The 26,552-nt window shown below is 52.1% G+C and overlaps 1 protein-coding gene and 1 long non-coding RNA gene across 2 annotated transcripts in view; both read left to right on the forward strand.

Annotated features, from left to right (window-relative positions):
* The first annotated feature begins 547 nt into the window (after window positions 1-547).
* Window positions 548-10,854, forward strand: LOC308199325. The gene is made up of 4 exons (XR_013954579.1): window positions 548-2,821; window positions 4,473-4,691; window positions 6,465-6,535; window positions 6,605-10,854. It is a non-coding gene; the product is annotated as an uncharacterized lncRNA (long non-coding RNA).
* A 1,501-nt stretch (window positions 10,855-12,355) lies between these two features.
* WLS (Wnt ligand secretion mediator) overlaps window positions 12,356-26,552 on the forward strand; it is a 32,102-nt gene continuing 17,905 nt past the window's right edge. The window contains exons 1-2 of the mRNA XM_080603534.1: window positions 12,356-12,558; window positions 25,778-26,050. Of these exons, the coding sequence (XP_080459660.1) occupies window positions 12,453-12,558; window positions 25,778-26,050 (379 nt within the window). The 5' untranslated portion in view covers window positions 12,356-12,452. The remainder of the gene's footprint in view (window positions 12,559-25,777; window positions 26,051-26,552) is intronic.

The following is a 26,552-nucleotide window of genomic DNA, read 5'->3' on the forward strand; positions in this document are numbered from 1 at the left end:
CCAGTGCTAAGTTTGATTTGAGAAGAGCTAACGAACTGACTATAATGGACATGCTGAACCAAGCAGGGTCAACAAAAGTGAACACACCTGGACAGAAATGCAAATTTCTTTAGAAACATCATCGCAAAAGGACTATTTCTTCTCTGTGACCTTTCTGTCTGGTATCGGATGGGCGCTGTTCCACGAACAGCTCCTGGCTTCCCGCTGCGCGAGCAGCATTCCCTGATGCAGGGGCGTGGGCAGTTCTCATCGTCCCAGCAGGATGGGGCAGTAACAAGCTCTCAGAAACAACCCAGGAATCTAACTGAGCATCACGTGTGTACACGTATTCACATAATTTTATTAACCACAGCTGAGGAGGCCTGCCTGCCTTTTTTTTTTTTTTCTAAAAAAAAAAAAAAAAAGTGAATCCAAAAGAAGTTTTGCCGCACCTATAAAAAGCAGCAGTTACAGACAGACTTTTAGATCAGACCGTTAGGTGTGACGTTAGACTTGTGATCAATATCTGCGAGAGAGTGTTGCTACAAATAGTCCTGCCATGGTGAGTGTACGCGGCGCTCGCTTCCTGCTAGCTCAGAATAGTTTGTGCCCCAGTCGTTCTGCAACGTTTCTATTGGATTTTGTTTTCAAATACATATAAAAGAAGCAAAGTCACTCTACTCAAAGAACAAGAAGGAAAAAAAAAAAAAGCTCCAAGTTCATAGATTGCATAGCAGTGTCGTTTACTCTCTAGAAGGAAATGACCTTTAACTCTGCCTTCGCCTTATGAAGCAATTTTCATTCCAAGAATGCTTGTGTTTATGCAACTATAAATCAGCAGATTAAAAACAGGGGGAAACTTTGCCTGTGTAACTGCTCCACAAAACGTATGGGTTTTTTTTTGTTTGTTTTAGTTTTGTTTTTGTCGTTTGTTTGTTTGTTTGTTGTTTTGTTTCTTTGGTAAATCTACAAACTGATAGTCCAGATGCGGATCTCTTGGAACCGCTGTAGGGTTTGCATGCGGACCTAATGCTGCCACCTGGTGTCCAGGTGATGCTCCGGGCCGACCCCAGCTGGGTGAGGGCCATCCCTGGACGCAAAGCTGTGTCCGTCCTGCATCATGCGAGGGCCTCAGGTAAGAGGAACAGGGATAAAACAGGCTCGTAAGCCCAGCTACACCTAGGGATCACCTGCTTTAGGGATCCGTGAAAAACTGCTTCCATCTGCCATGTCTGCAGCAGCCAGGGAGGAGGAACTTGGGCTGGGAAAGAACCTGGCACTGGCTTCGGCAGGGGGAACAAGAATTTTTGTGCCTAGGCCACTCTGGCAAATTCTTATTTCTTATATCTTCATGTTCCCAGCATCGGCTGTCAGAGAGCGACCCCGGAGGCAGAGCGGGGCCGTTTGCTGCCGGCTGAAGTCGGTGCGAACCCCGGTAGGGAGCTGCCGTGCCCTGGGGCGGGTGCGTGCCAAACTCCAGCGTTAAGGGGCACTTTTTAGGAAGCAGAACTGCAGGAGTTCACGGTAGCTTCCATTTAGGAAAACACAAAGTGAGCGGGACAGGAGGGAGCCAGGCTCTGCAGGGTGTGCCGGCTTGGCCGAGGTCCGCGGGGTGGTTCTGCAGCCGCGGCCGCGCTGCAGGGCCGTTTCCTTTGAGGACAGCGCCCGATGAAGCACCCTGCTGCTCTGCTTTGCGTCACGCTGCGATCTTGGTGAAACTGTTTGTGTAGCTGGGCTGAGAATTAGGTTGGAAGTACTGACATCTCCTACGCCATCCTCCCCTTCTTTATCTTTAACGTGGATGAATTCTTCATCCAGTTCACCCCACAAAACACTTTTACAGGAATTTGCACAGCCTCTTTGTGGCCCAGATGGGACAACAATACAGCAGGAAAAACAAAAATCCACATCGCATCCCAACAAAACAACTGTCTTCCAGCCAGATCAGCTCCTCAGGCCATCTCATGCTGTGCTTGTACGAGAAGCTGTGCAGGGACAGGATGGGGTGGCTGCGGGAGCTGCACCCTGAGAAACCCAGACACTGAACGTCAAACAGTCCGGGGCTGCACCTGGAAGTGATTTTCTCTGCAGCTCTATTCTCTTTCCTTCTTTCTTTCTTTTTCTTTTCTTTTTTTCTTTTTCTTTTTCTTTTTCTTTCTTTTTCTTTTTCTTTTTCTTTTTCTTTTTCTTTTTCTTTTTCTTTTTCTTTTTCTTTTTCTTTTTCTTTTTCTTTTTCTTTTTCTTTTTCTTTTTCTTTTTCTTTTTCTTTTTCTTTTTCTTTTTCTTTTTCTTTTTCTTTTTCTTTTTCTTTTTCTTTTTCTTTTTCTTTTTCTTTTTCTTTTTCTTTTTCTTTTTCTTTTTCTTTTTCTTTTTCTTTTTCTTTTTCTTTTTCTTTTTCTTTTTCTTTTTCTTTCTTTCTTCCTTTCTTCCCTCCTTTCTTCCTTTCTTTCCTTCCTTTCTTCCTTTCTTTCCTTCCTTTCTTCCTTTCTTTCCTTCCTTCCTTCCTTCCTTCCTTCCTTCCTTCCTTCCTTCCTTCCTTCCTTCCTTCCTTCCTTCTTTCTTTCTTTCTTTCTTTCTTTCTTTCTTTCTTTCTTTCTTTCTTTCTTTCTTTCTTTCTTTCTTTCTTTTTCTTTCTTTCATTATGTCCTTCTTTCTCTCTTTCTCTCTTTCTTTTCCTCTCTGCAGCTTTCTTTCTGTCGGGTTTCTCTGTATGGCACCACAACCTGCTTTACCAGCACGGAGCAAGGATAATTCATACAGCCGTGGCTGGGGAGAGGAGAGGCTGTCTGAGCTGATACTGCTGCCAAAAGAAATGTCTTTGGAAACGGAGCCAAGTAATCAGGTAAAATGCTTACTGCCTGCTGATGCCAAGCAGTGTCTTTTGCTATACTCCAAATATTTATGTCTCTGCAAAAGACATAAACATTTCAACAGCGGTCTCTTTAGCACTTATTGCCAGCACTTAATGTGAAGTTGCTGTGTTCCGTGGTCCCAAACCTCCCTAAAGATGACTAATTCCTGCTGGGCGAACTCCTGACCCGGCCAGCCAGAGGCACGTAGCCCCTCAGCAGGAGAAACGAGCTCCGAGAAGCGGCCGGACGTGGTGGCGGTGACGGCTGCGGGGCTGCAGGTCCAGGGCTGACATTCTCATCTCCTTATTTCTCTTTTCCCTTTATTTTTCCTCTTTTCTCCATTCCCACAGTGCTTAACATAAGAATTTGGGATTGAAAAGGTGCCTGTCTCTGTGCTTTCCAGAAGTAACAGAAGTCGAGGAGCAGTCTGAGCCCCGGAGCTGGGAGAGCAGCGTCGGACCCTCCTCTGCCTCCTTATACGCTGTCCTGTGCCTCACCCTCAGACACGGTTAATGTTAAAAGCTCCGTCCAGCTGGCATGTTAGAGCTCAGTGCTTCCTCTATTATTTATTAATAATATACACATTTAACGTATTTTTTTCATCTTGATATGCAGAATTACTCACTTCTATACGCTAGCAAACTACCTGTCCCATAAGAATTTCCCCAGTTAGCGTGAGCGATCGAGGAGCTGAATTCATCGACGTTATGGCAGCCAGAAGATAAAATTCCCACGCCCATGTTACTGCCTTTACTTTCTGTAAAAAGTCTTCCTCCTGCGTTTTCAGAGCTTAGTGGATGGCATGTACATGGCAGGTTACATCTAAGTAGTACGCTCTCCAAAAAGTTTGCTCTTTTCTTAATGTTCGTGAATATTTCAGGAACTTGTGCTAAGAGGTTTCAGCGCATTCCAGGACAATGATTTCAGGTTTCTGTTTTGCCTTAGGAGGAAACGTGGTCTTCTGTGACACACTCTGCATGGTTTGCATTATTCTTCTAGACAGGGCTTATTACGGTTACAAAATCAGATGGCCTGAAAATACACCACCTCTTTATGTAGGCTGAAGGAGTGTATGTTCTTAGAACTTTCTCTGTGATTTTCCATTCTTGTCAGTCCTTGACATGAGACGGGCATCGTATGTGGCTGTCTCTTTACAAATTCATTCATTCTCTAAAGCCATGAGCAATGCTGGAGCTAAGGAACTGCGTTTACTTTTCCCACCCTTTTGTCTCGTTATTTACTGTTGCTTGAATGGGTGAATACACTTTGATAAAATTTTGCAACGACAGCAATACACAGGATAACCAAATTAGTCTTTTCCAGCTGAAATGGCTGTGATTCTGTTATAAAATAACTATAGTGATTTGCATCAGAATATACTGCAGCATTTGGTAAACATCAGCTTAATCACAGTACAAATTAGATTTAAATGCTGGAATGTGTCATTTTGTTAGTGATGTGCTTCCTTGGCTTAGAGTGATGCATTTTAATATAACTTAAGACCTCTTAAAAATAATACCGTTTAACAGGTATGTTTGCTCCCTGCCAGGTGTGTGTTCTCAGAAAAGTGAATGAGAATTTAAATAAAATCCATGTCAGAGTTTAAGATATGTGCTTACACTAATTGTTTTTACTTTAAAGACATGCCTGACAGGGAACTGTGGAAATTACTCTAATTAAAACAACAACAACAGCAACAACAAAAAGCCAACTTCGGAATGTGAGAAAAGTCAATATTCAGAAGTATCTGGGTCAGTCCTTCCTGTAGTTGGAGCAGAGAACTCAAGGAATGCCGACGGACGAGCTCCAGCAAGTCCACCCCTCGCAATGTAACAGGATGCTGCCTTCCAGCTGACTGAGGTGGGTCTGCACAGGAACACCCAGCTGTTAACTGGGGCAGCGGAGACGTTTCTCCAACTTGCGTTTGGGATCAGAGGAGATAGCTGGGCTGGCTAAGAGCTCACACTGCTGCGTATGGAAGTGAATTACTGCATTAAGACTAGAGACTGCTTTTTTTTTGCTTTTTTCTTTTTTTTTTCTTCCTTGCTAGCTGTATCATTTGTTTATTTTACAGTCTGAGTAAAATGAGGATAACAAGATTCAGCAACACAAATTCCTTTGGCTCTTTTGCTTATATGCACATTAACTGTTTTTGTTAGTTAGCAGAGCTGAATGATGCTGAAAAAGGCAGTGACACAGAGACAGCAACGTGCTACTCCCGTTACAAGACACTTCCCTGCCCTGGGACATAGAGCTCTAACTCGTAATTACAGGTGGATTAATTGGTGACAACTGGGGCAGGTATTACTGAGCTGCACGCTGCGCTCTGCTGCCGTGGATCACCTCCTAGCAGGAGTGGGATCTGCCAGTGGTTTTTGGGCAGCTCCATTTGCAGCCCTGTGTAGTGATGTAACGAGACATCAGTGACAGTTCGCGTGAACGTGCTGGGTCATGAACTGGGACAGCTGGGGAACAGCAGGTTGCTTGACTGGGATGTGTGTCCGCAGGGACGGAAACCTCCGAGGAGCAGAGCTAGCAGCAATATTGCTCTGGGCACCCCACCTCTCATCATCTGCTCTTGGAATCGGAGCCTACACTTGGCTCAGACGGAAAATAAGATTAAAAAGAAAACCATTTTCTTTCTAAATATTTCCCCATATACTGCACACACTTGTATTTTAAAGGACAAAAAAACCCTGTCTTACTCACTCTAATTCAGTCCCTAGTCTGGAGCAGCTTGCCTTGATTACATTGTACTAAATTACTCATCTTGGATATATGATTCTCTTTATTTTCTCTGCCAAGAGCAAAAATATGAGATTATTTGGCAAGAGGAATGTGTATCTAAAATGTCAAATTACAGCTCATAACTATTACGGGATAGTTTTGGCGTTAGCCCTTTGTGGTTGTTCCAAAACAGATGTCTCTTTCTAGGAGATCTTTAAAACTAATACATACTTTATGTTTGCTTTTAGCTGGTATTTCGAGAATGTCTCATAAGGACACTAGCTGGGTGCATATGTTGGTTTAGTCTAACATTAAATTTCTAATTTCTCAAGACTTCCAAGTCTTCAACTTGCATTAACTGATAATTCTGCGTACAGAGAATGCAAACATTGAGAGTTGGGATCTTTTTTTTTCCTTTTTTTTTCCTTTTTCTTTTTTTCTTTTTTCTTTTTTTTTCTTTTTTCTTTTTTTTTTCAACAACCAATATAGCCAAACTACCTAACTGTATCTTATTTGATAGAGGAATAAAATGGCACAGCTAGTTCATATTTGTCAGCTTTTTCATCTACAGTAATGTTGCCACTGGAATATGATTAAATCTCTCTTGCTTTTGCCTTGTTGATTAACTAATATCAGCTTCTACTAAAACTGAATTAAGGTCTGTTCCCTGGTGTTGTAACTCTGAAGCAGGTACCACAACTGCACATGTTCAGCACGTGTGCATTTGTTCACTTCTCATGGGACTATGAAAAATGGCTGTGGTCTAAATTTAGTTGCATCTGCTAATTTGGTCCTCAGTGCTGAGCTTGGAAAGGATTGGATTTGTGGGAATGTAAAGGCTTAATAGAAAAATGGTAAGAGGCTGTCCAAAAACTCTGAAATTTGTTCTTTTTATTCTGAACACAGGAGGGATGGAAGCGTGAAGGTTTTAGTATAAACAACTGTGCAGCTCAGCTAGTAGAAGGAATTTACTAACGGTAAGCTTACTGTCCTAGGATGGCAAACTGGACTTCATTTTGTGATATTAAAGTGTCTGTATCTCGTAGAAAAAACATTTTGCTTGCTGCTGAGGAGGACACAAACCTGGGAGAAAGCCGCCTCGCACGCCGCGGGTGCACCTTGTGGATGTACAACTGCTCCTGCCCGCGGCGCCTCCCCGGACGTGCAGCTCCCTCGGGGTCCGTCAGCCGGCTGTGCGGCTTTCCATCAGGTGCCAGCGGTGCCCATCGCTGCAGAGAGAGAACTCACTGACGTGCAGGTAGGGAAATGCTGGGCTGGAGCGGTCTTTGTAAGGGAAGGTCAGTTGTGGCGAGTGAGCACAGCTTTGGCTGCTGATGCACGGCCCTCTGCAAAGTCTGCTCGCGCAAAATTGCTCTTGTCCAAAACGTCGGTGATGCCGTTTTGACTAGTACGACACATTCGGACCACATTCAGACCATTTTCAGCCCCCCAGCTGTGAATTAGCAACACCTTCCGAGTGACCTGGCTCTTGTGGCCTTGGAACCACGGCTTTCTTGAAATGTGTCTTGGGGAGGTGGGGGGCGGTAACACAGGGCTGGGTGAGGGCGCTTTGCATGAGGGAAAACTTCGGGGCCTCCGGCTGATTGCTTAGTGAATCAAGCTGAAGGATTCAAGTAGAGCTGTACGTACTGCCAGATGATCATTATGTCATGGAAGGGGCTTGGAAGGAAGAACTTGGAAGTTTGGTGACAGACTGATGATGGATCTGCCCTAGACTTGTTCAGATATCCTGCTGCAGAAGCTTTGCTTCCTGCTGATTGGATTAATGGTCAAAAGAGAGAGCTTGGCAGACTCCAAAAAATGCTGAAAATTCAGGCTTTCCACAGATTCGCTTTTGATGGCTTGAGCCTTTTAACCACATGGCAATTGTAAAGACTATAAACAAGATTGAATAATCCGGTTTAAGCAATCTTTAATAAAATATAAATTATTTTAATACACTGTTATTGGCCCCTCCTTCAGGATATCACAAGTCTGCACTTTCAGCCTGACAAGCTAAAACGTGCTCTGTCAAATTACAAGCTCTGTTTTGGCTTACATGCAGCCTGGAGGCCCCAACGCCCCCGCCGAAGCCCCGTTCTGGGGCATTTCGGGCACCGCACTACGCGAGGGAGGCGTTGCCAACCGCCCAGAGCACATCAGAGAAAAGCCACCAGGAAGGGGAGTTACCTGGGTGGTTCTCCTACCTGCCCCGCACCCAGTGAATAGTGGGGTCCCTTTGCTCAGCCGCCTGCCAGGCACAAGGGACGCAGTGGGGCGCGCTGGACGGAGAGAGGCTGAGCAGCGAGAGGGGCTGGGGGGACACCGGGGGACCCCAGCACCGCTGCGGGGCTCAGCACCCGCAAGACGGGCAGAGCAGGCAATGGGAGCGTCCTGTACGGGTCTTTTGTCCTCGGTGTTTGAGGTCCCGTGTGCTTTAGGGTTGCATTCGCGGCGGCTGGGTAATTCCCCTGCCAAGTTTGTGTTCCTTTCTGTCTTGCTGTGTTGTCATCAGAGAAATCGTGCCAGGAGGCCGGGCTCTGGCAGGGATGGAGCTCCGGGTTGGGCGGGTAAAAGGCTGAGGAGCAGCATGGGATCTCAGATCAGCAGGCTGGGGGCACTCCAGTAAAAGGTGCCGTAATAATAAATAAATAAATACATAATAATAATAATAATAATAATAATAATAATAAACAACTCACTTTGTGGATCGAGGGCTACAAACAGTGGCAAGGTTCTACTTAAGCCAAACTGGCTGAAGAGAAATGGCCTCAGGAGCTGAGTACACTCACATCTGCCTGGTTTTTAAGATGAAACACTGCATATTTGTCAATTTTCTTCCTAATCCTAACTGCAATGGGCAGTTACGAGCCATGGGTCTCCATCTGGTCACCGCCTCTCCCCCCCCCACCTTTCTTTTTTGATGGATGCCACACCAAGAGTGACATTTGAGTATCATTACACACCCCAGAAAAGGATTTTCTCACAGAGATAAATTTTTCCTCTCCATCTGTGCTCTGGAAACGACACAAAACGCCCTTTTCCTGTTCTCTGAGAAAACGTTCCCTGCTACCAGCACTTGTACGAGACCAGGAAGGTGAAGTCACCGATGCGAGCAGCGAGCAGTGAGAAGTGAGCAGTGTTTGCGAAGGCTTTCCATCGTCTTTCCCCTGTAGCAGCAAACTCCCGGCTATTTATTTCTAGGAGTAACTCAGCGCTGTGTGCTAGGTGTTCCCAACAACCCAGGCAGCTGCAGTGCTGCTGTCCAGCAGCACCGATGCCCCCCCGGGAGGTGCCGCGGAGCCGAGGGGCAGCTGGCACACGGGGCAGCCTCACGTGGGGCAGCAGAGTGTATCTGGCCGCGGATGGCCGTAATTTAACCAGATTTTTGGCTGCTGCTACTCTGTAAAATACCTACGGAGTCAGCCCAGTGCTGGGCTGGCGGGCTGCTACTAATGTTTAAAAAACTTGCTCTTGTAAAGCAAAAATGAAGCAGCTCAATACAAAACTTCTATGCAGCAAGACGGGTCCAAATAATTTCAGCAGGGAGTTGGTTGGCTTTTTAGCTTTCTAAAGACAGAAATTATCGCTACGGTCATGCCATTTGACCTCCACATCCTGGTCACAGACACTCCTCTGCCCAGCCTGCACGTTGCATTTGCAGCGCGTGTCCTTCTACCATTGGGTTTGACAAATACCCCTAAATTCTAGCATTTCTTTCCTGACAATTTCTACTAACTATCCAACTGAAATGAGACAACGGGTGAAAAAGAAGATACTGAAACTTTCGGCAAGTTTGATCTCTTTGAAAACTGCGCATCCAAAGACAGTTTTCTTAAAACTTTTGCAGTCACTTTTAGCATGGATATGTAGCACCGAAGATTAGGAGCCTGTGAAAATCCCACTAAGCACTTACCTGCAGCTTTAAACCCCTAAATCCTTTGAAAGCCTGGGCTCTAGGCACAGTGCTGCAAGGAGCTCTCTGTGGAAAGACTCCTTCCCCTGCCCCGAGCTGACTGTCAGACAGGTCTTTTGCAGCTGAGGCTTTCAAAACAGCCTGGAGCAGTAAGGAAAAAGTAATTTAATAACCGGCAGGTAGGAGGTGATTGATTCTGGAGACCTTACGGAGGTAGAATCGTTATCTGTAAATAGCTGGAAAGGAAAAGCGATGGCTAGGGGTGTGCTTTCTGCTACACCTTGGGCCGGTTTCTCTTTTGTGAGAGTTTTGTGGGGTCACTTTTTGGTAAAAGAGAGACCCCAGTTCACTATGGTATTTGCTCTGCCCCCTTTGAACTCGTGTCTAAAGTCACACGTAATTAATATGCCCAAATTTTGTGGCTTTAAAGATGTAGGAATGTGGTACACATAGAAAGTGCCTTATAATGCCAAGTGTTTCTTCCAGTGTTGTTGTTATTTTACTTTTCTTTTTTTTTCACTAAAGGTGCTTTTATCATGGCAGGGTCTTAGCTCTACCTCTTACATTTTTGTACAAAGTATTTGGTATTGGTCTTGGCAAAAATCCACTGACAGGCTTTGATTTTGCAAGCACATCATGGGAATGATCCTGTTGGGTTCACAATGGGTACAAAGGGCTTGGCCATCAGGAGCCGTTTTTAAAAATGAAGTCATAACTGTAATGTAAAAAATAATAATAATAAATAAGGAAAAAAAAAATGACCAAAAGCATTTGCTGTCACCGCTGCCTGCAATTCATAGCTCAAAAAGCTGCCGTTGTGCTGGGCAATATAACAGCACGGAGATGTCTGCATCCCAAGCAAACGTGGTGCTGGAACCTGCTGGTTTGGGTGCGTAGCTACCACCCATACCGTGCTGCCAGCACTTACACAGCTTTACCGTCTTTGATTACTGTAGATTTTTTTTTTGCATATTTCTTCTATTTTTTCTCGTTATTGACCACTTGCTTTAGATTATTATTTGTTTGCACCTCTACAGAGTTGACCCATCTTTCATTTTGCTGCTTCCCGCGCACACGTTTGCCACCGGCTGTCTCCCTCCGTGGCACGTTCCCAAGGAGCGTTTGCAGCCACCCCCATCCAGCATCAGCTGTAGCTGGCGGGATTCGCTGCAAGCCCCGAGGGCAGGCGCCAGAGCCGCGCTCCCACGCTGGGCTGCAGGGCACGAGCCCACGAGCTGTGCCTGGGACCAGGGGGGTGAGGAGCTGGTGAGGGGAGTGCTTGGCTGCTGGCCCCATCCTCATCCCCATCCCTGGCCCCTTCCCTAGTCTCATCCCCAGCCCATCCCCGCCCATCCCATATCCCCAACCCATCCCCATCCCATCCCCATCCCCTATCCCCATCCCATCCCCTATCCCCATCCCATCCCCATCCCATCCTATCCCATCCCCATCCCATTCCCATCCCCATCCCCTTCCCCATCCCCATCCCCATCCCATCCCATACGCCCCTCCTATCCCATATCCCCATCCCCATCCCATCCCCATCCACCATCCCCATCCCCATCCCATATCCCCATCCCCTATCCCCATCCCATATCCCCATCCCCTATCCCCATCCCATCCCCATCCCCATCCCCATCCCCATCCCCATCCCCATCCCATCCCCATCCCCATCCCCATCCCCATCCCCATCCCATCCCCATCCCCATCCCCATCCCATCCCCATCCCCATCCCCATCCCATATCCCCATCCCCATCCCCATCCCCATCCCATCCCCTATCCCCATCCCCATCCCATCCCCATCCCCATCCCCATCCCCATCCCCATCCCATCCCCATCCCATCCCCATCCCATCCCCATCCCATCCCCATCCCATCCCCATCCCCATCCCCATCCCCATCCCCATCCCCATCCCATCCCCATCCCATCCCCATCCCATCCCCATCCCCATCCCCATCCCCATCCCATCCCCATCCCCATCCCCATCCCATCCCCATCCCCATCCCCATCCCATCCCCTATCCCCATCCCCATCCCATCCCCATCCCCATCCCCATCCCCATCCCATCCCATCCCCATCCCCATCCCATCCCCATCCCATCCCCATCCCCATCCCCATCCCCATCCCCATCCCCATCCCATCCCCATCCCATCCCCATCCCATCCCCATCCCATCCCCATCCCATCCCCATCCCCATCCCCATCCCCATCCCATCCCCATCCCATCCCCATCCCATCCCCATCCCCATCCCCATCCCCATCCCCATCCCATCCCCATCCCCATCCCCATCCCATCCCCATCCCCATCCCCATCCCATCCCCATCCCATCCCCATCCCATCCCCATCCCATCCCCATCCCCATCCCCATCCCCATCCCCATCCCCATCCCCATCCCATCCCCATCCCATCCCCATCCCATCCCCACCCCATCCCCATCCCCATCCCCATCCCCATCCCATCCCCATCCCATCCCCATCCCATCCCCATCCCATCCCCATCCCCATCCCCATCCCCATCCCCATCCCCATCCCATCCCCATCCCATCCCCATCCCATCCCCACCCCATCCCCATCCCCATCCCCATCCCCATCCCATCCCCATCCCATCCCATCCCATCCCATCCCCATCCCATCCCCATCCCCATCCCCATCCCATCCCCATCCCATCCCCATCCCCATCCCACCCCATCCCCTATCCCCATCCCCATCCCCATCCCATACCCCCACCCCATCCCGTCTCCCCCCCACCCCCCCGGGGCGGGGCTCCGTCCCTCCCTCCCCCTGACGCCCGCTCTCCCTAAAGCCGCCCCCCGCGGCGGCCCCGCCCCTCCCACCCCATCCCGGCGCGGGCGCGGAGCGGGGCCGGGGCCGGGGCCGGGGCCGGAGCCGCGCGGCGGGTGCCGGGTGCCTGCGGGCGGTGGGTGCGGGCGGGCGGGCGGGCGGTGCCCGGCGCCCCGCGGCCCCTGCGGCGGCCGAAGATGGCCGGGGCGATCATCGAGAACATGAGCACGAGGAAGCTGTGCATCGTCGGCGGCGTGCTGCTGGTCTTCCAGGTCATCGCCTTCCTCGTGGGGGGGCTCATCGGTGAGTCCGGGGCCCTCCCGCCCGCTGCCGGGAGCCGCGGAGCCCGGCCCCCCCGCAGCCTGCCCGGCCCGGAGGGGGCAGAGAAAAGTTTTTTGGCCTGCTCTCCGGGCACGGGCTGGGAGCGGGAGGCAGGGAGGCGCTCGGCATGGCGGCCGGGCCGCGGGGAGCCCTGCGCCGGGAACTTGGCCGCGTTTCGGGATTGCCTTCGGATCCCCCCCCCCCGCCCTCCGCCGCCCCCTCCCCAGCTCCCGGCCGCGGGAGGAGGAGGAACCCCCCCCACACCCATGCTTGCATGGAGGAGGACCCCCCCCCCCCCCCCCCGCTTGCAGCAGCGCTCCCGAGACGGAAAAATAAGATGAATAAATTGAGATAAAATAATAAAGGCGGGGGAAGGGGGAGATGCCGCTCGGTGCGGCCGGCAGCGCTCCCATTGTCTCGGCTGCAGCGGAGCCGCCCCCCCCCCTTCCACCCCCCCCCCCCCCGGCTTTTGTCCGGCTTCGCCCCGGGGCCGGGCCGGGGGCGCTGCTCGGGGCCGGGGGGGCTGGGGCCGGGCCGCGGGGAGCTCCGGGACCCCGCGGGGGCTGCAGCTGGGGGCGGCCCGGAGACGGGACGGCCCGGCCCGTGCTGCCGGGCTCTGCTCCGGGGGTCGTGCGGTCCCTGCCGGGCTCCTCGGCCCTGCAGCCGGCCCCGGGGGGGTGCTGAGCCCGAGGGTCCCGGCCCCGGGGGTCCCGGCTGGGTGCCGTGCCCGCTGTGCTGCCCCCGCGGCCCCCCCAGCCCCGCGGCTGAAGGAGCTGCGTGACTGCCTCGCACCCGAAATCACCAAAACTTGAGTTTCCCTCGTCCTCCTGCTTCTGCTCCCCGCCTCGATCCCCAAGGCGTCGGTGGCGAGCTCTGGGCTAAAACCCGGCTTTTTGTGGTCTTGCGGGCCTGAACCCACGCTGAGTACCACCAGGACTGGCTTTTTTTCGTTCCCTTCCTTTCTGAAAGATCTGGTTCAGGCGCAGGTTACCGAACTCTGTGCTGATTCACTAGGTAAAATTTCTTGGCCTGTGCAGAGAAGCCGTGCTCAGTGCTCATAAGGGTATCCTTCATCTTAGAGCACCGCTAGAAAAACCACTTAAACTTTATAAAATGTTAAATCCTTGCACAAAAGGAACGTACTGACTAGAAAGCCCTGTTTCTGTTTTTGTTTGGGGACAGGCGTGATAAGCCTGGTGTTTGGGGGGGTCTAAACAGACCTCTGGTCCGTCTCTCAGTCCCTACAGACCCGAGCAGAGCTGCCTCCTGTTCGCTCGTTCTCCCGCCGGCCACGTTTCCTGCGCTACGGCCGCTGCCGGCCCTCCGGGGCTGGGGCCGTGTCCCCGGCAGGCGCTGGGCTCCGAGAGCCACGGGGCTGGGCTCCGGGCCACGCAAACCCAGGGCGGCTCCACGTGGGTTGGGTAAGGGCATCTTCCCCCCGGGCAGCGAGCCCCAGGGGGCTGTTCGGGGCAGGCTTCCTTTAATTGCTGCAAAACCCCGCTGCTAGGCTTTCAAAGTGCTCTTCCCCTCCTCGCCTAGGGGCTCGTGTGGCTCCTGCCAGGGACGGGGCACGGTGACTGTTGTCCCTGAACAACTGGAAGCCTTTGTGCAAGCCGCCGGGCTCCCCGGCCTCCGGTGCATGGCGTGCAAGCGGGCATTGCTGCCTGAAATGCTTCTCGGGGGAGCAACCGCAGCCCTTGCCTCGCTCCCCGGGTCCCCCCCAGCCCTGGGTGCTGCAGGCTGGTGGCTGGCGGCGCGTCCCTTGGGCCGCCGCAGGGTGCCCGGCCCTCGTGGCCAGCCCCAGCCCCGTGCCCCTTTCCAAGAGGAGCCCGGTGAGAGACGTGTCGGCGGCAGGCGTCCTCCTGCGGCGTGCCCGCGGGCACCGCCGGTGCTGCGGGCGGCGGGGAGGCAGGAGGGCTGCTCTCCCGAGGCGAGCACAAGGTGGGATGCGAGCCGAGGTGTCACTGAAATAGTCCTGGGCTGGTTTGATCCAGCGCACCGCACAGACACCGAGAATCCAGTTATTTTAGTTTATCCAGGTCTAGACAAACCAAAATATGTACACAACTGGGACGCAGCTACAAAGCTAAACCAGCCGTTCCTTTAGCAGTCAGTTAGGTCATGTTTCAAAACAATGACTAAGTGCTCTATTTTAACAGATTATTTTGCCAGTTGAAAATACACAAATGCAGCGCGTTGGTACCTGATACGGCAGCAAAGCTTCATTTTCCTGAAATCATGTTTTCTGCCAGGGGTAACTGTATTAATGTCTGAGCTTTAATAAGGCTTGCAGGTTTCCACCAGCTCTCTCATTCAGACGCAGGACTTTTATCAGCACTCCCTGGGATTTTTGCTTGAAGTGCCTATTGGCAGCACGTGGGGTGTACGCGTGCAGGAGTCGTCGCTTGGGGGTGAAGCTCCTGTGGCAGCCCAAGGGAGCTCGGCAAAGCTTAAGGAGCGAGAAACCCCTTGCAGGGTCGTGTCACTGAGCTGCCACCCCGCTGCTGGAGGAGCCCTGGGCTCCAGGCAGCTGGGGCTGCACCAGTGGCCCGGAGCACCCGGCTGCCTGCCCTGCACTGATGCGGCCCCTGCAAGGCTCCGTGGTGAGCCTTGTGCTTAAAGACTCTGCTCTGGGTCCCGTGCTGTGCCTGCTGCTAGGGCGTATCAGCACGAGGTAATATGGGATCCATAAAAACAGGCACAATGAGACGACCTCCTTGCATTGCTGCTATAAACGACAGGGTGTATGTATTACAGGAGAGGAGGATCAAACAGGGATGGTTCCTGTTATCAGCTGAGGCAGCGTTAATGCGTGAGAAATCAGGCTAGGCCTGCTTTGCATTCGGCGTTCCCGCAGCCCTCGCACGCCACGCATCTGCGTGCTCTGCCCTCGCAGAGTCTGGCCTGGGGTCAGCCACCTGCCTGCGCCCCGGCTGTCCCCGGGGTGCCCCCAGGGTGACGCGGGTGCTGCTTGTGCAGAGCAGCTCGTGGAGGGCTGGGGCTCGGTTTGAGGACAGGGCTTCTCCTGCTGAACCAGCAGCAGCGTTGGTCTGGTCCTGCCGCTTTTGAAAGTTTTGAGTGGGGCAAAGACGAGCGAGAACAGCCGTGTCCTGCCCGAGTGCCAGCCAGGTGCTGGAGCCCGTCTGTGGAAGGCTGACCTCGATGCCTTTTGGCTTTCTTTAAACCAAAGCTCTGGATTACAAATCATGGTCCTCTGTGTGCCATGCGGGAGCTGCTGGCGGAGTCCTTGCATCCTGGAGTTCCTTCATGTGTGCAGTTTGTTTATTTATTTATTTTTTTACTTAAAGATAGGAATACTGCTGCTCAAATCTGTCTGGAGTTCATGGACGTAGCAGGGAACTCTGTGTTGTTCTGAAGCCTGCTGTAGGCTGGCTTCATCCAGGTGCTTGCGGGCAGTGATTTGCACGTCCCGTCGCGCTGTGAGCTGCTGCCTGACCCCGTGAGAGCTGGGCAGAGGCACAGACCTGCTGCATCAGGCATCGCACACGCTTGGACCCGATCTGACAGTCTGGGACAGGGACCCACCTCTTCTTCCCAGGCCTTTGGGCTGCCCCTTATGTCCAAGAGAGGCCCTAAAGGGATGGAGGGCTCGGGGTGAGCCCAGCCGCATGCACACCTTGGAGCTGGAACTCCTGGGCTCTGTAACCCCTCCTTGGGCAACTCCTCAATTACTTCTAGGACCACAGGGATGCCTCGTGGTGATTCAGATTACCTTGTTTTCCGTTCAAATGAGCTGGCTTTTGGTGTAAGAGGACTTTTCTGTAGCAAAGCCAAAGAGCAGGCACACACACAGCGAAGTACCGGCAGTCCCGTACCCAACCGTGCGTTTTACAAACTAACTGCTTGGAAAGGCGGAGGTGTCTGTTTTAGCACGAGTCCTCTGGGACGAGGGGGCTGCATTTGTGATCAAGCAGGTTCACTGCCTCCTTGCCTTGGTTTAAGGTCGAAAAAAAATGGAATTGTTTTGACTGGAGCAAATAAAACTCCTGCTTGTGTGTCTCGCCCAGAGAGATAATGAGTCATGAGTATAAATGGCTGAGCAGCTATCAACAATCCCGGGTCATTATCTAAATGTCTGACTTGGCTCCCGAGCAGTGAGTTTCCAGGATTTAATTTCCTTTCCCGGGATTTCATTACCTCCTCGGGCCGGGCGGCTGTGGCGGAGCAGGGCCCGGTGCCCCGGCCTCCCCCGCCGGCCCCTCCGGCTGCGCCGCGGGCACCGGTGCCAAGAGCGGCCCCTGCGCAGGCACATTCCTCCGGTGCTGCGGCCTTGGCAGCGGCCCTGGGAGCCGATGAAAAAGCAGACGTGAAAGGTCGCGTCTGTTTAGCTTGGGTCCGCTCGATTCTTCTTGCGAAGAGCTGTAACTGTGGCTGAATGGGCAAACGTACCTGAAATGGACGGTTCCCGGGCAGAGACTTCTGTGCTCGGGGCTTTGAGGAGCAGGCAGTAAGGGCTGTAAATCCTGTGAGGTCATTTTTTTTTTTTACTTCACGCTTCTCGCAGTTGCATCACCTTCGAGCTCCAGCTAATTCGGGGCAGTTGCGTCAGGGAGATGCAGGCCCCGCAGCTGATGCGAAGCGGAAACAGCTATTGCACCACTCCTCTTCTTTGTGTCGCCACGCTGACTGAATAGGCCCGGATAAGGATTTAACAGGAAGTCTTTTCTACAGCACATAAAGCTTCTGGCCTTTGAAGTCAAGGCAGCTGTCTTCCACGCCTGCTCGGGGGCCCTTTGAAGGAGGAAGGTGTGGGTCTGCCTCCCCATGCCAGCCCCTGCCTGCGAGGGGCCGCAGGGACCGCGCTGGGATGTCGTGGTGCCGGCTGTGTCCCGCCGGCCGTGTCCCGCTGGTGGTTGGGGCACCCTTGGACAGGTGGTGCTGTGGCGCCGCTGGGTGACGTGGGGTCTCTGTGGCTGTTCTGGGGCTGTTTCCACGGGGTTTGCATTTTGGCCGGGCGTAGCAGGAAACGCCTTTGGTCCTGATTGAAAACTGACAAAGGATGGCTTGGAGGGAGATCAAAGTGCCTTTGTGGCAATTAGTTAATCAGTTCTACCTTACTTTTCTTTTAAATGAAATGTCTTCAGATGTATACCTTTGAATTTATGGAACTCACGCTACTAGTGCTTGCTTTGTTTTTGCCCCTGCTGCTACGTACATGTCTCGCAGAGGACACTCACTGCGTTCTCCTGACAAATACGCTGGCACTCCTCAGCCTCCAAGGTTTTCTCGCTTTGTGCCTTGCCGGGGCTGAGGGGAACGAGCCCTGCCCCGCGCCAGCGGCTCCTTCTCGGGGCTCTTGGAGGCTGCCCAGCGGCAGCAGCTCCCTGAGGGTCCCCAGCTGCACGTTCCCTTGTGAAGGGTCCTGGCGTGGCCGCCGCTGCTGTGGCTCTCTGAGAACTAACCCCCCGAAGAAGTCTCCAGCTTGCCTTGCTCTGGGAGGCTCTGCTCCTTCTTTCCACGGCCTCTTTCTGCAGGAAGATGCAGCAGTGGCGTCCAAGAACAAACCTCGGGCAGAAAGCTGCCGCTCCCCAGCGCGCGGGCGCACGCGAACTTATCTCTGTGGTCGTGCCGCATGGTGTTAACGAGCACGGTCAGTCCCAGCGACCGCAGTCAGGCCGTTCTGCTGGCTTTAGTGGTTGTCCCGGGACCTCGGAGATCCAGCAGCTCGTCTCCCACCCCGATCTGCCCAGCCCGTGGGTTTTAGCCAAGGAGCTGGATGCAGGGCGTGAGTTTGGGTCAGAAATCTCGCAGCCAGGCTTCCTTCGTTTGCGTGGACAGGTTTGTTTCTGTGACCCGACACAAAGCGGAGCGAGAAGCTCGTAGCACTGGCAAACGTACCAGAGAAGACAGCCAGCCACGCTCAGCTGTAGTGCTGCGTCTGGCAACTCGCTGTGACCGTGGATGGAAGCGGTGCCCTTCTGGCACAAATCCATTCCCTCTTCACTGGGAGTGAAACTGCTTCTCCGGTTGTAAGCCCTGTTTGTGCTTTGTTTGAAAGAGGAGTAGTTACAGGTTCGGCAAGAGCAGAATAAAAGGTGATGAACACGGCGGGATGGGATGCCTTCTCCGCTTCTGGCCCCGAAGCTCGGAGGGTGAGGCACCAGGAGCTGGCACCTCTGCGTGTCCGTGGCTCAGTTTCTGACTTGCCGTGTGGCTGCGGGCCTTGTGGTAAACCTCTGCCGCGCTCTGATGTGTCTGGTGAGGCCCCGGCAGGGCTGAACTCCCGCTATCTTTGTAGAAAATCACTTGCAGGGCTTTGATAAATCCTGGGGCTTGAAAGGACTTTGATCTTAAAGTCTGGAGTCAAATAGTACAAAAAAGAAAGACGTTTCACAAGGGGAATGGGCTTCTACTAGATAGGGTTTGTTTGTTTTGAAAATAAACTAGATTATTTTAAGGGGACAGCAATTCTGTATGTAAAAGCTGCTGTTGGCCTTCAGAAAAAGACATGTAGGCTTGTAAAACAGTAACTAGCAATTAAAAAATAGGATTTTAAAGTTTGCTCGAGTGATCACTGTCGCTAACATTAAACTGGTAGCAGCAAGGTCGGCAAAGAGGGAGGCAGAAAAGAAGACTTTTATGCTGCAGTGAACATACGTAAGTATATATAACACGATTCGGGTTCTCACCGCTCTAGCTGGAAAACCTCAGTCCGTGGGATGATAAATTAGCTTGTTTATTCCTACCCTGCTGTTGGTTAGTGTAATGAAGCAGAAGTCCATTGTGTGTGCTCATTGGGTAGTGATGGCTCTGCACAGAAGGGGGTAATTGAGTAGAAAAGCAGAATGCTCCTGGTGCATGGGAGAAGTTAACACCACATGAGGTCAGTAGGATTCAAGCTTTAATCAATGTAGACACAATGCAATTGAGATTTTGTAAAGGGCCTGTTTATAGTGCGAGAGCAAGGGTCAGTAGTTAATTTGAAATGCTGTAGGTGTTCGAGAGGAGAAGGTACAAAATATATATCATAGAGGTGGGTACACGCGGGGGAGAGGAGTGGATGTTCTTGCGAGTGGGCTGAACGCCTTGTTTGCATGAGTGAGGAGGAGGAATTTGAGAATTTATTGCAGGAACTTTTAAAAGATCTGCTTAATTTACTGAAACTAATAAATTGAGTGACGGTGACTCAAAAAAATAGGCATATGTAATATTGTAAAATTCACAAAGGCTCGAGCTCGTTTATCTCATAGTAAATCCATTTAATTTTTTTCTACTTAAAGAGCTAAGCTAAGTCTAAATACAGATTTTTTTTCTTCTCTGAGGACTGGTCCCTGAGGTAAGCCCGCTTACAGTCAGGATCTTATTTTCTGCTTTTCGTCCCAGAAGAGAGCAGGGCAGGTGGCTGCTCGCACACACGTTGGAGGAGACGGATTGCTGCGGGGACGGGTCGGCTGGAACCCAGCGGGAGGCACCCGTGGCTGTGCTGGAGAGGTTACGTGCTTACTGTCCTAACCCCTGTCCAAGTCTGAGCTGGGGCTTTGGGAATTAAACACCAAACGAGTTCTGCAGCTGATCAGCGCTGTTTGTTGACATCGGCTGTGATGTCTGCGCGGGATCCCAAGAGCAGACAAAGGGGTTGTTTGTATTCCCCCATCGTGCCCGAGGCGTGCCCTGGCCGGGCGTCATTCCGCTGCTCTGAGCTGCGACAAGGAGCCTGCGGGCTGCAGAATTGCCGGAGACTTGATGCTGCTTCAGGCTTTTTCCAGCCTTCGTTTGGGCCACGAATGGAGCTGGAGCTTGATGGAGAGTTTTCTGTTTCATTTGCCCGTCCCGCATACCAGCCCCAGGCTGCTTTGCAGGGCAGGTCAGCCTGAGAGAGACAGGGTCAAGTTTGGCTTGTGGAACAAAGGTGTGAAGGGGTGTTTATGGGAAAAAGTGGCATCCATTTGGAAAAGGGTTTCATTTTCTTCTGTCTCTCTTAAAGACCTAATGGTTTTAACATTTCCTCTCGGAAATCTGAAGGAGAAATGTCACGTTCCCACGCTCGACAACTCCTTAAGGGTTCCTTGCCACCAAAAGGCCCCCTCTGCTGCTGTGTGCTCTCAGCATCCTCATCCCACCGCCCACAAACTCGGGGCCCTGCAGCTCTCCGAGCGCAGCTGGGCGCCAGCTGCCGGCGCTCCCTGCCGCCACGGATCCGCCCGGCTGGGACGAGCAAGGAGCATCCGTGGAGCGAGAGCCGGGGCTGAGCACCGAGCTGCCACCGCTGCAGCTGCTCCCCACCGTCCCCAAATACCCGCGTTGTACGTGCTGCTGCCTCTTGGCTTTGCCCCTGCAGGCGAGCGCCTGACTGCTCACCGCCGGTCCCAGTGCGGCATCAGGCTTGGCAGAACGGCAGTGCCTTGCTGGTCTGGTCTCTTTGCTTGTAGAAACACCATAAAAGCTGCTTTGAGGAGTAAATGTGGCGATGTGATAGAGGGCGAAGACTGGGGGCATGCAGAGGAGAGAGAAAGGAACGTAGCAACTGGAAATCTGAAGTGGAAGGTGCACTCGTTGTGACTGGTGTCACTGGTACAACTGGAGGCAGGGCTGGAGGCCTCCCGGGCTCTCTCCCACCTGGGACAACGTAGAATGGCTTGGGTTGGAAGGGGATGCAAGTTTTCCATGGAATTAGGGGGTATTTGTTCCTTAGCATCGAGCAGGATGCCTCTCATTGAAGGGGTTCATCTTTGACGTGCCGGCCAAGGAAGCAGAGTTCTGTAATACACAGCGTTGGCTAGCGTTTAAAAACGTACGCAAACAGAATCGAGGATTTTGTTGTTAACTAATTGTGCTTGTGTTGGCTGGGGAGCGGACGTTTACTTGCCTTTTTAAGCAGCCGAGCTGGGAGGGTTAAGTCTGTACTAAAACTTTTGCCAAAAAAAATCCCAAACTCACTCTGTTTGTTTCCCTTAATTGGCCGCAGTGCTCCACTCATCTCAAACTGAATTAAAACTTTCCGTTCTGAGATTTCCGACAGCCGGATCCGGGAGGGTGGTGGTGACCGAGATCCACCCCTGGGGCTCAGGAGCACAGGGCACCTGTGCAGGACAGGCCGGGGGCCCGCGGGTCCCTGTCCCTTCAGGGTCACTGCTGCTGGCCGATTCCTGGGGTGTTTGGGCTGGGGTGCCCCATTCCTTCAGCCCGCGCTGCAGTACTTCCCCCAGGAACACAGGGGTGGAAGCAGTGCTGGCGAGCCCGGCGGTGCCCCAGCTGTGCAATGAGTCGTTCTTGCTGTTTGCCTCAGCTCTCGCTCTGTTTAGTCTATGGGAAGTGAAAGAATTTTGATTCCAGTTGAGATGGAGGAGGAAAATCCTCGGTGTCTGGCAATCGGAACGGTGAGCAGCGCCGAGAAAACAAATGGTGAAGTCCTTTGCTGAATCAGCTCAGAGGATCTTGGACTTCTCTGACCACTGCTGTCCGTAGATACAAAGCACGCTGAGATGTTTCCTGCAGCTCCTCTTCGGAGTCGCTCTGCAGCCTTGGCATCTTCTACCTTTCAGTCAAATCGCAGCTCCTGATTCACGTGAGGGCAAGCAGTTCGGGATCATTCAGGGCTGAAAGCACTTCCACTTCTGATTTCCACCTGCCCCCTCCAGTCCAGCGCTACGTCTCTCTGTTCCTTGACTAGTTCCTTTAACTGCTGCCCTTTCCTGTGGGCACAGCTTGAGAAATTTCATATGCTCGAGCCCACGTATGTATGGTACTTAATAGAAAAGAGAGAAAAGCCTCGCTGGAAACTGTGAGCACTTCTTCAGTCCGTAGCTCCGCATGAAGCAGCGGTGTGGATGGCTCATCAGAAGCCTTCCCGGGACGTGGCAGGGGATGGCCCCAGCCCTGAGTGCTCGGTGGTGCCCTTGGGGTGCCCGTGGCGAGTGAGGGGTCTGGGTGGGCTGGGGCAGGAGGAGGGGAAGGCGGCTGCCTCCTGCCCTGCCGGCAGCGCGGGCAGGCCGTCCCAGCTGGCTGCGGCAGCCTTTGGGACGAAGGTGTTTGTAGCATGCGTGCAAACGAGCTTCAAAGCCGGTAAATGCTATTCACTGCCCAAACTAGCATGAGAAGCAGAGAGCTACGAAAGGCAGGCTGCTCCGACTCTGTTGGCTGCATTTTCGTGTACGTGCTTGCCCGGGTGGTTGGGAAGGGTTGGGTGAGGATGCTTCTGTCGGGCTGAGGAGGGCTTGGTGGGGACAGCCCTGCCTGCGCCCCGCGGGCATGTGCGTGCTGGCTCCATGGAGATCCGTGCCTCTGCCCTGAAAGCCTTTGCAGCCAGTAATTGTGTCTGTGAGCTCGTCCCCCGAAGCTTTTTCTCTTAAGCCTTGGGAAGGCATCCATGGGCAGCACGGCTCCTCCGAGCGGCCCTGCCGAGAGCCCCGTCCTCGCTCCTGCAGCACACCCCAGCGCTCCCTGCCGCGTTACTTCTCCTCTGAGCGAGCAGGTTGGGGACATGGGCTGAGGCTCCTCCACTCCCTTATGCAAAAGCTGCTATTTAATTATTTACAGGCAGATACATATCACTGCATGCGTAAAACTGAGCCATCTAGCAGCCCACAGCCAGAATGGTTGAAAGCAGCCTGCTTGGCACCAGTGTGTAGCTGAAATCCCTTGATGCTAGCTTTGTTTTGCATAGCACTTTGTAATACTGTTAGTTGACTTGGCTGCAGCTTCACAAAGCATTTTTTTTCCACTTGGTTCAACACTCGCTCGAATTTAATGGGAACGGAGCCAAACAAGTAATGCAAGCCAAGTGCCGACGTTTGTTTGGTGTGCAGTTCCTGACAAGAAATATATATATAGCGATTGTCTCCTGCTCCTCGGAGCTGTAGCTTTGGCAGAGGGGCTGTGGGTGTCAGCACGCCAAGGCTTTAAAATCATAATCAGTCAGCGATGAAAACGTGTATTTATGGCTGTAATGAGTTGCATCAAAGCAAGAACCGTGAGCCTTCCCTGCAGGGGCAACAACGTCTCTTAATTCAGGGATGCCTACTTTCAAATCGCACAAAGATCTTTCAGGGTTCGCAGAGCCCTGAGAGCGCCCAGCCTGCACGCCTGCCGTATTTCTCAGCAGTATTCGTAACAGGCACGTGGGGCTGCAGTTTTAGCCTCTGTCACCGGGTTCTGCATCGAGAAACAGTGTAAGAACGTGGCACCGTGAGCCGTGTTAAATGTGCCTGTGGTACGTCACGGAAGCGTTCTGTAACCACGGGCTTGCAGTTAGGATGGTTTTTTTTTTTTTGAATACTCGTTATATTTTTCTGCTGCTTTCTGGCATATCAAGGGTTAGCTCTTTTTTTTGGAGCTGCCGTAACCTGCGAGCTCTCCGTGGCTCCCAGGGGACGGCAGGGCCTTCAAAATGCTCTGAAATGCAGCAGTGCTGCGGATCCGTGACGTGCGGGTGGCGCCGCGCTGAGCTGACCCGACGTGAGCTGGCTCTGTCCGGGACGGAGCCGGGCAGCTGGGGCTGGGTGGGCGCCACTTTTTGTTCTGCTCTTCTCATTGAAGGGCTCACAGTTTGCACGTAGGTGTCACCGCGTGCTGTGGTGTTGTGCGGGAGGCTCTGGTCTGCTGGGGAGCCCCCACCGCCTGTTGCAATGCTGATGGTGACAGCACGGCAGTGGCTTGCCTGGTTTTCTACATGCTCCCTCTTTCAGTTCACGGTACAGGAACGTTTCAATGCTTCTCATTTGCATTAGAGCATTTTAACATTAGTAAATTTGTCCTGAACTTTTTAATTGCACACTGCTTTCACTTAAAAAAAAAAAAAAAAAAAAAAGGAGGGGGTTGTTTTCTTTAATAACTGTCATTCCACAAGAAAGTGGCGTCACATAACTTTATTTTTTCCAAATTCCAGTGAAAACAGAAGTAAATAAAACCTTCAGTATCTTAAAAAGAAAGAGTTAACCTGCTCCTTCTGCTTTCCAAAACCCGTGAAGCTGGAATAAATTAATTAAAGCACATCCAGTGGTACTCACAGATCGTACTTCAGAAATAAGACACTTCTGTTTTAATCACAGCAAAACACATACCGGGTCTTTAAAAAGTACTGAGCTGGCTGTTGTGCAGAACAGTGCTCCTTTTTGTGACAAAGAGGGAGCAGGTCCATCAGGGATGGGAGAATTGCCACCGAGCTTCTGCCCCTCGGCTCCCCGACCCATGGGCACCCCCAGGTCGCACCGGCTCCGTCAGAGCTCCCGGTCCTTGATGCATGCAGATAGCATTAAAATATTTATGTCCCTAATGATGGCAGAAACAAAGCAGAGCTGCTTTCACCAGAGGGCTTTGCAGGGCAGAACTGCGTGAGAAATACTTCTGAGTTTAAAAGCCTCTTCTTTCTAAAAGCCTCTTCTTTCTCTAAGAGAGATTTGGAGGCGTTTCGTGTTGACGTTGGGTACTGTAAGACTGGCTGCAGCTGAATGCATTTCTCATCTGCTTCCATCCCCGGTTGTGCTTCGGTTTCTGTTTCCTCATGGATGTAAAGCCAGAGCAGGATAATCCCCAATAGTTTTAATTAGCTGATCTGGGATGTTTTACATCCCTGATATAATGCAAACGGGTGTCTCGTGCCCATGCATTCAGCTCGGTTCTCCGATCACGCCTTGACTCAGTAAAGAAAAATGCAGCATTATTCAGCTTGTCGGTGCTGGGAGCTTTTTGCTTCCTTTGGCGTTTTCCAGAAGACACGTTATCCTAGTACTCTCACCCTTCCGGGAGGAACTTTGATTCAGCAGGGAGCAAAGCCTTCCTGCTGAGTTGTTCGGCTACGTGTGGTTCAGATCACTGCAGTCTCTCCCTGCGCTGCAGGATGAGGTTTCGGATGGGTTCAGCTGTCTGGGTTTGTGATATGGCTATGGGCTTTGCATATGGGGTTGCTTGAGTGAGCCAGCTGGAAGGGTGCATGCCCAGAGGAAGGTGCCGGTAACTTCCAGTCTGCTGCTGGTGTAACTGAGGAGTCAGAGACTGAGTCGGCGGGTTCCTGCTGCTTCAGCTAATTCCCACTTGATCCCACTACAAAGTCAGTAATACGGCTGTAGACGTAATAAACTTAATTACTTAACTACGGGATCATGGAGCTGTGAAGGAGCATCATTTGATGCATTTGTTTTGTATTGCCTTCAAATAGCTGAATGGGGAGCTGCATACTTCGGTGGGGAACCCACTACGTGCGATATTTCCAGATTCTAAAAATGTGGTTCTCTTTCATTTACAGCTCCCAGCCCCACGACAGCTGTTCCTTACATGTCAGTGAAGTGCATTGATGTAAGAAAAAACCACCACAAAACCAAGTGGCTGATGCCCTGGGGACCCAACCACTGTGAGAAGCTCAAAGACTTCGACGAAGCGGTGAGCAGGCAGATCGAGGCCAACGACATCGTGTTTGCCGTGCACATCCCTCTCCCCAGCAAGGAGATGAGCCCCTGGTTCCAGTTCATGCTTTTCATCATGCAGCTGGACATCGCCTTCAAGATGGACAACGACCTGAGTAAGTCGCACTGCCCTTTATTACATGCGGACTGTGGGCTGTTCTTTTCCCCAGTGTCTGTTTTCATCCATCTGCTTTTATCCAGCACCACGTGCTAGCTGGTGACGTGCCCACACGCAGCGAGGCGATGCAGCAACCCATGCCAAGGCTGGGGGTTAGGAACGAGGCAGTGCAATGTGGGCGTCTCCAGGGAAAGCTGCTTGCGCTGCGTTAGCGGGTGGCTAAGCAAATGGCGAACAGGTTCCGCGCTAAAGTACGCAGAATATCAGGACCTGCACTGGCTTAAATCCAGCAACTTGCTTTCATAGCATGCGCTGCTGGGTTTCGTAAAGTTTTCCAAAATATCTCAAGTTGCTGAGCACGCAGCAACAGTTTCCAGTAGATAATACCTCTGAACCCTGAAAAGCTGAAAGGGACCTGTCCCACTTCTGAGCATCTCCATCCCGCTCCTTGCACTGGCTCGGCACACGTGCAACTGCTTGGTGAGCTGAGTCCTGCATCC

Source organism: Anser brachyrhynchus (assembly GCF_964034855.1).
Source record: "Anser brachyrhynchus genome assembly, chromosome: 8".
Taxonomy (NCBI): domain Eukaryota; kingdom Metazoa; phylum Chordata; class Aves; order Anseriformes; family Anatidae; genus Anser; species Anser brachyrhynchus.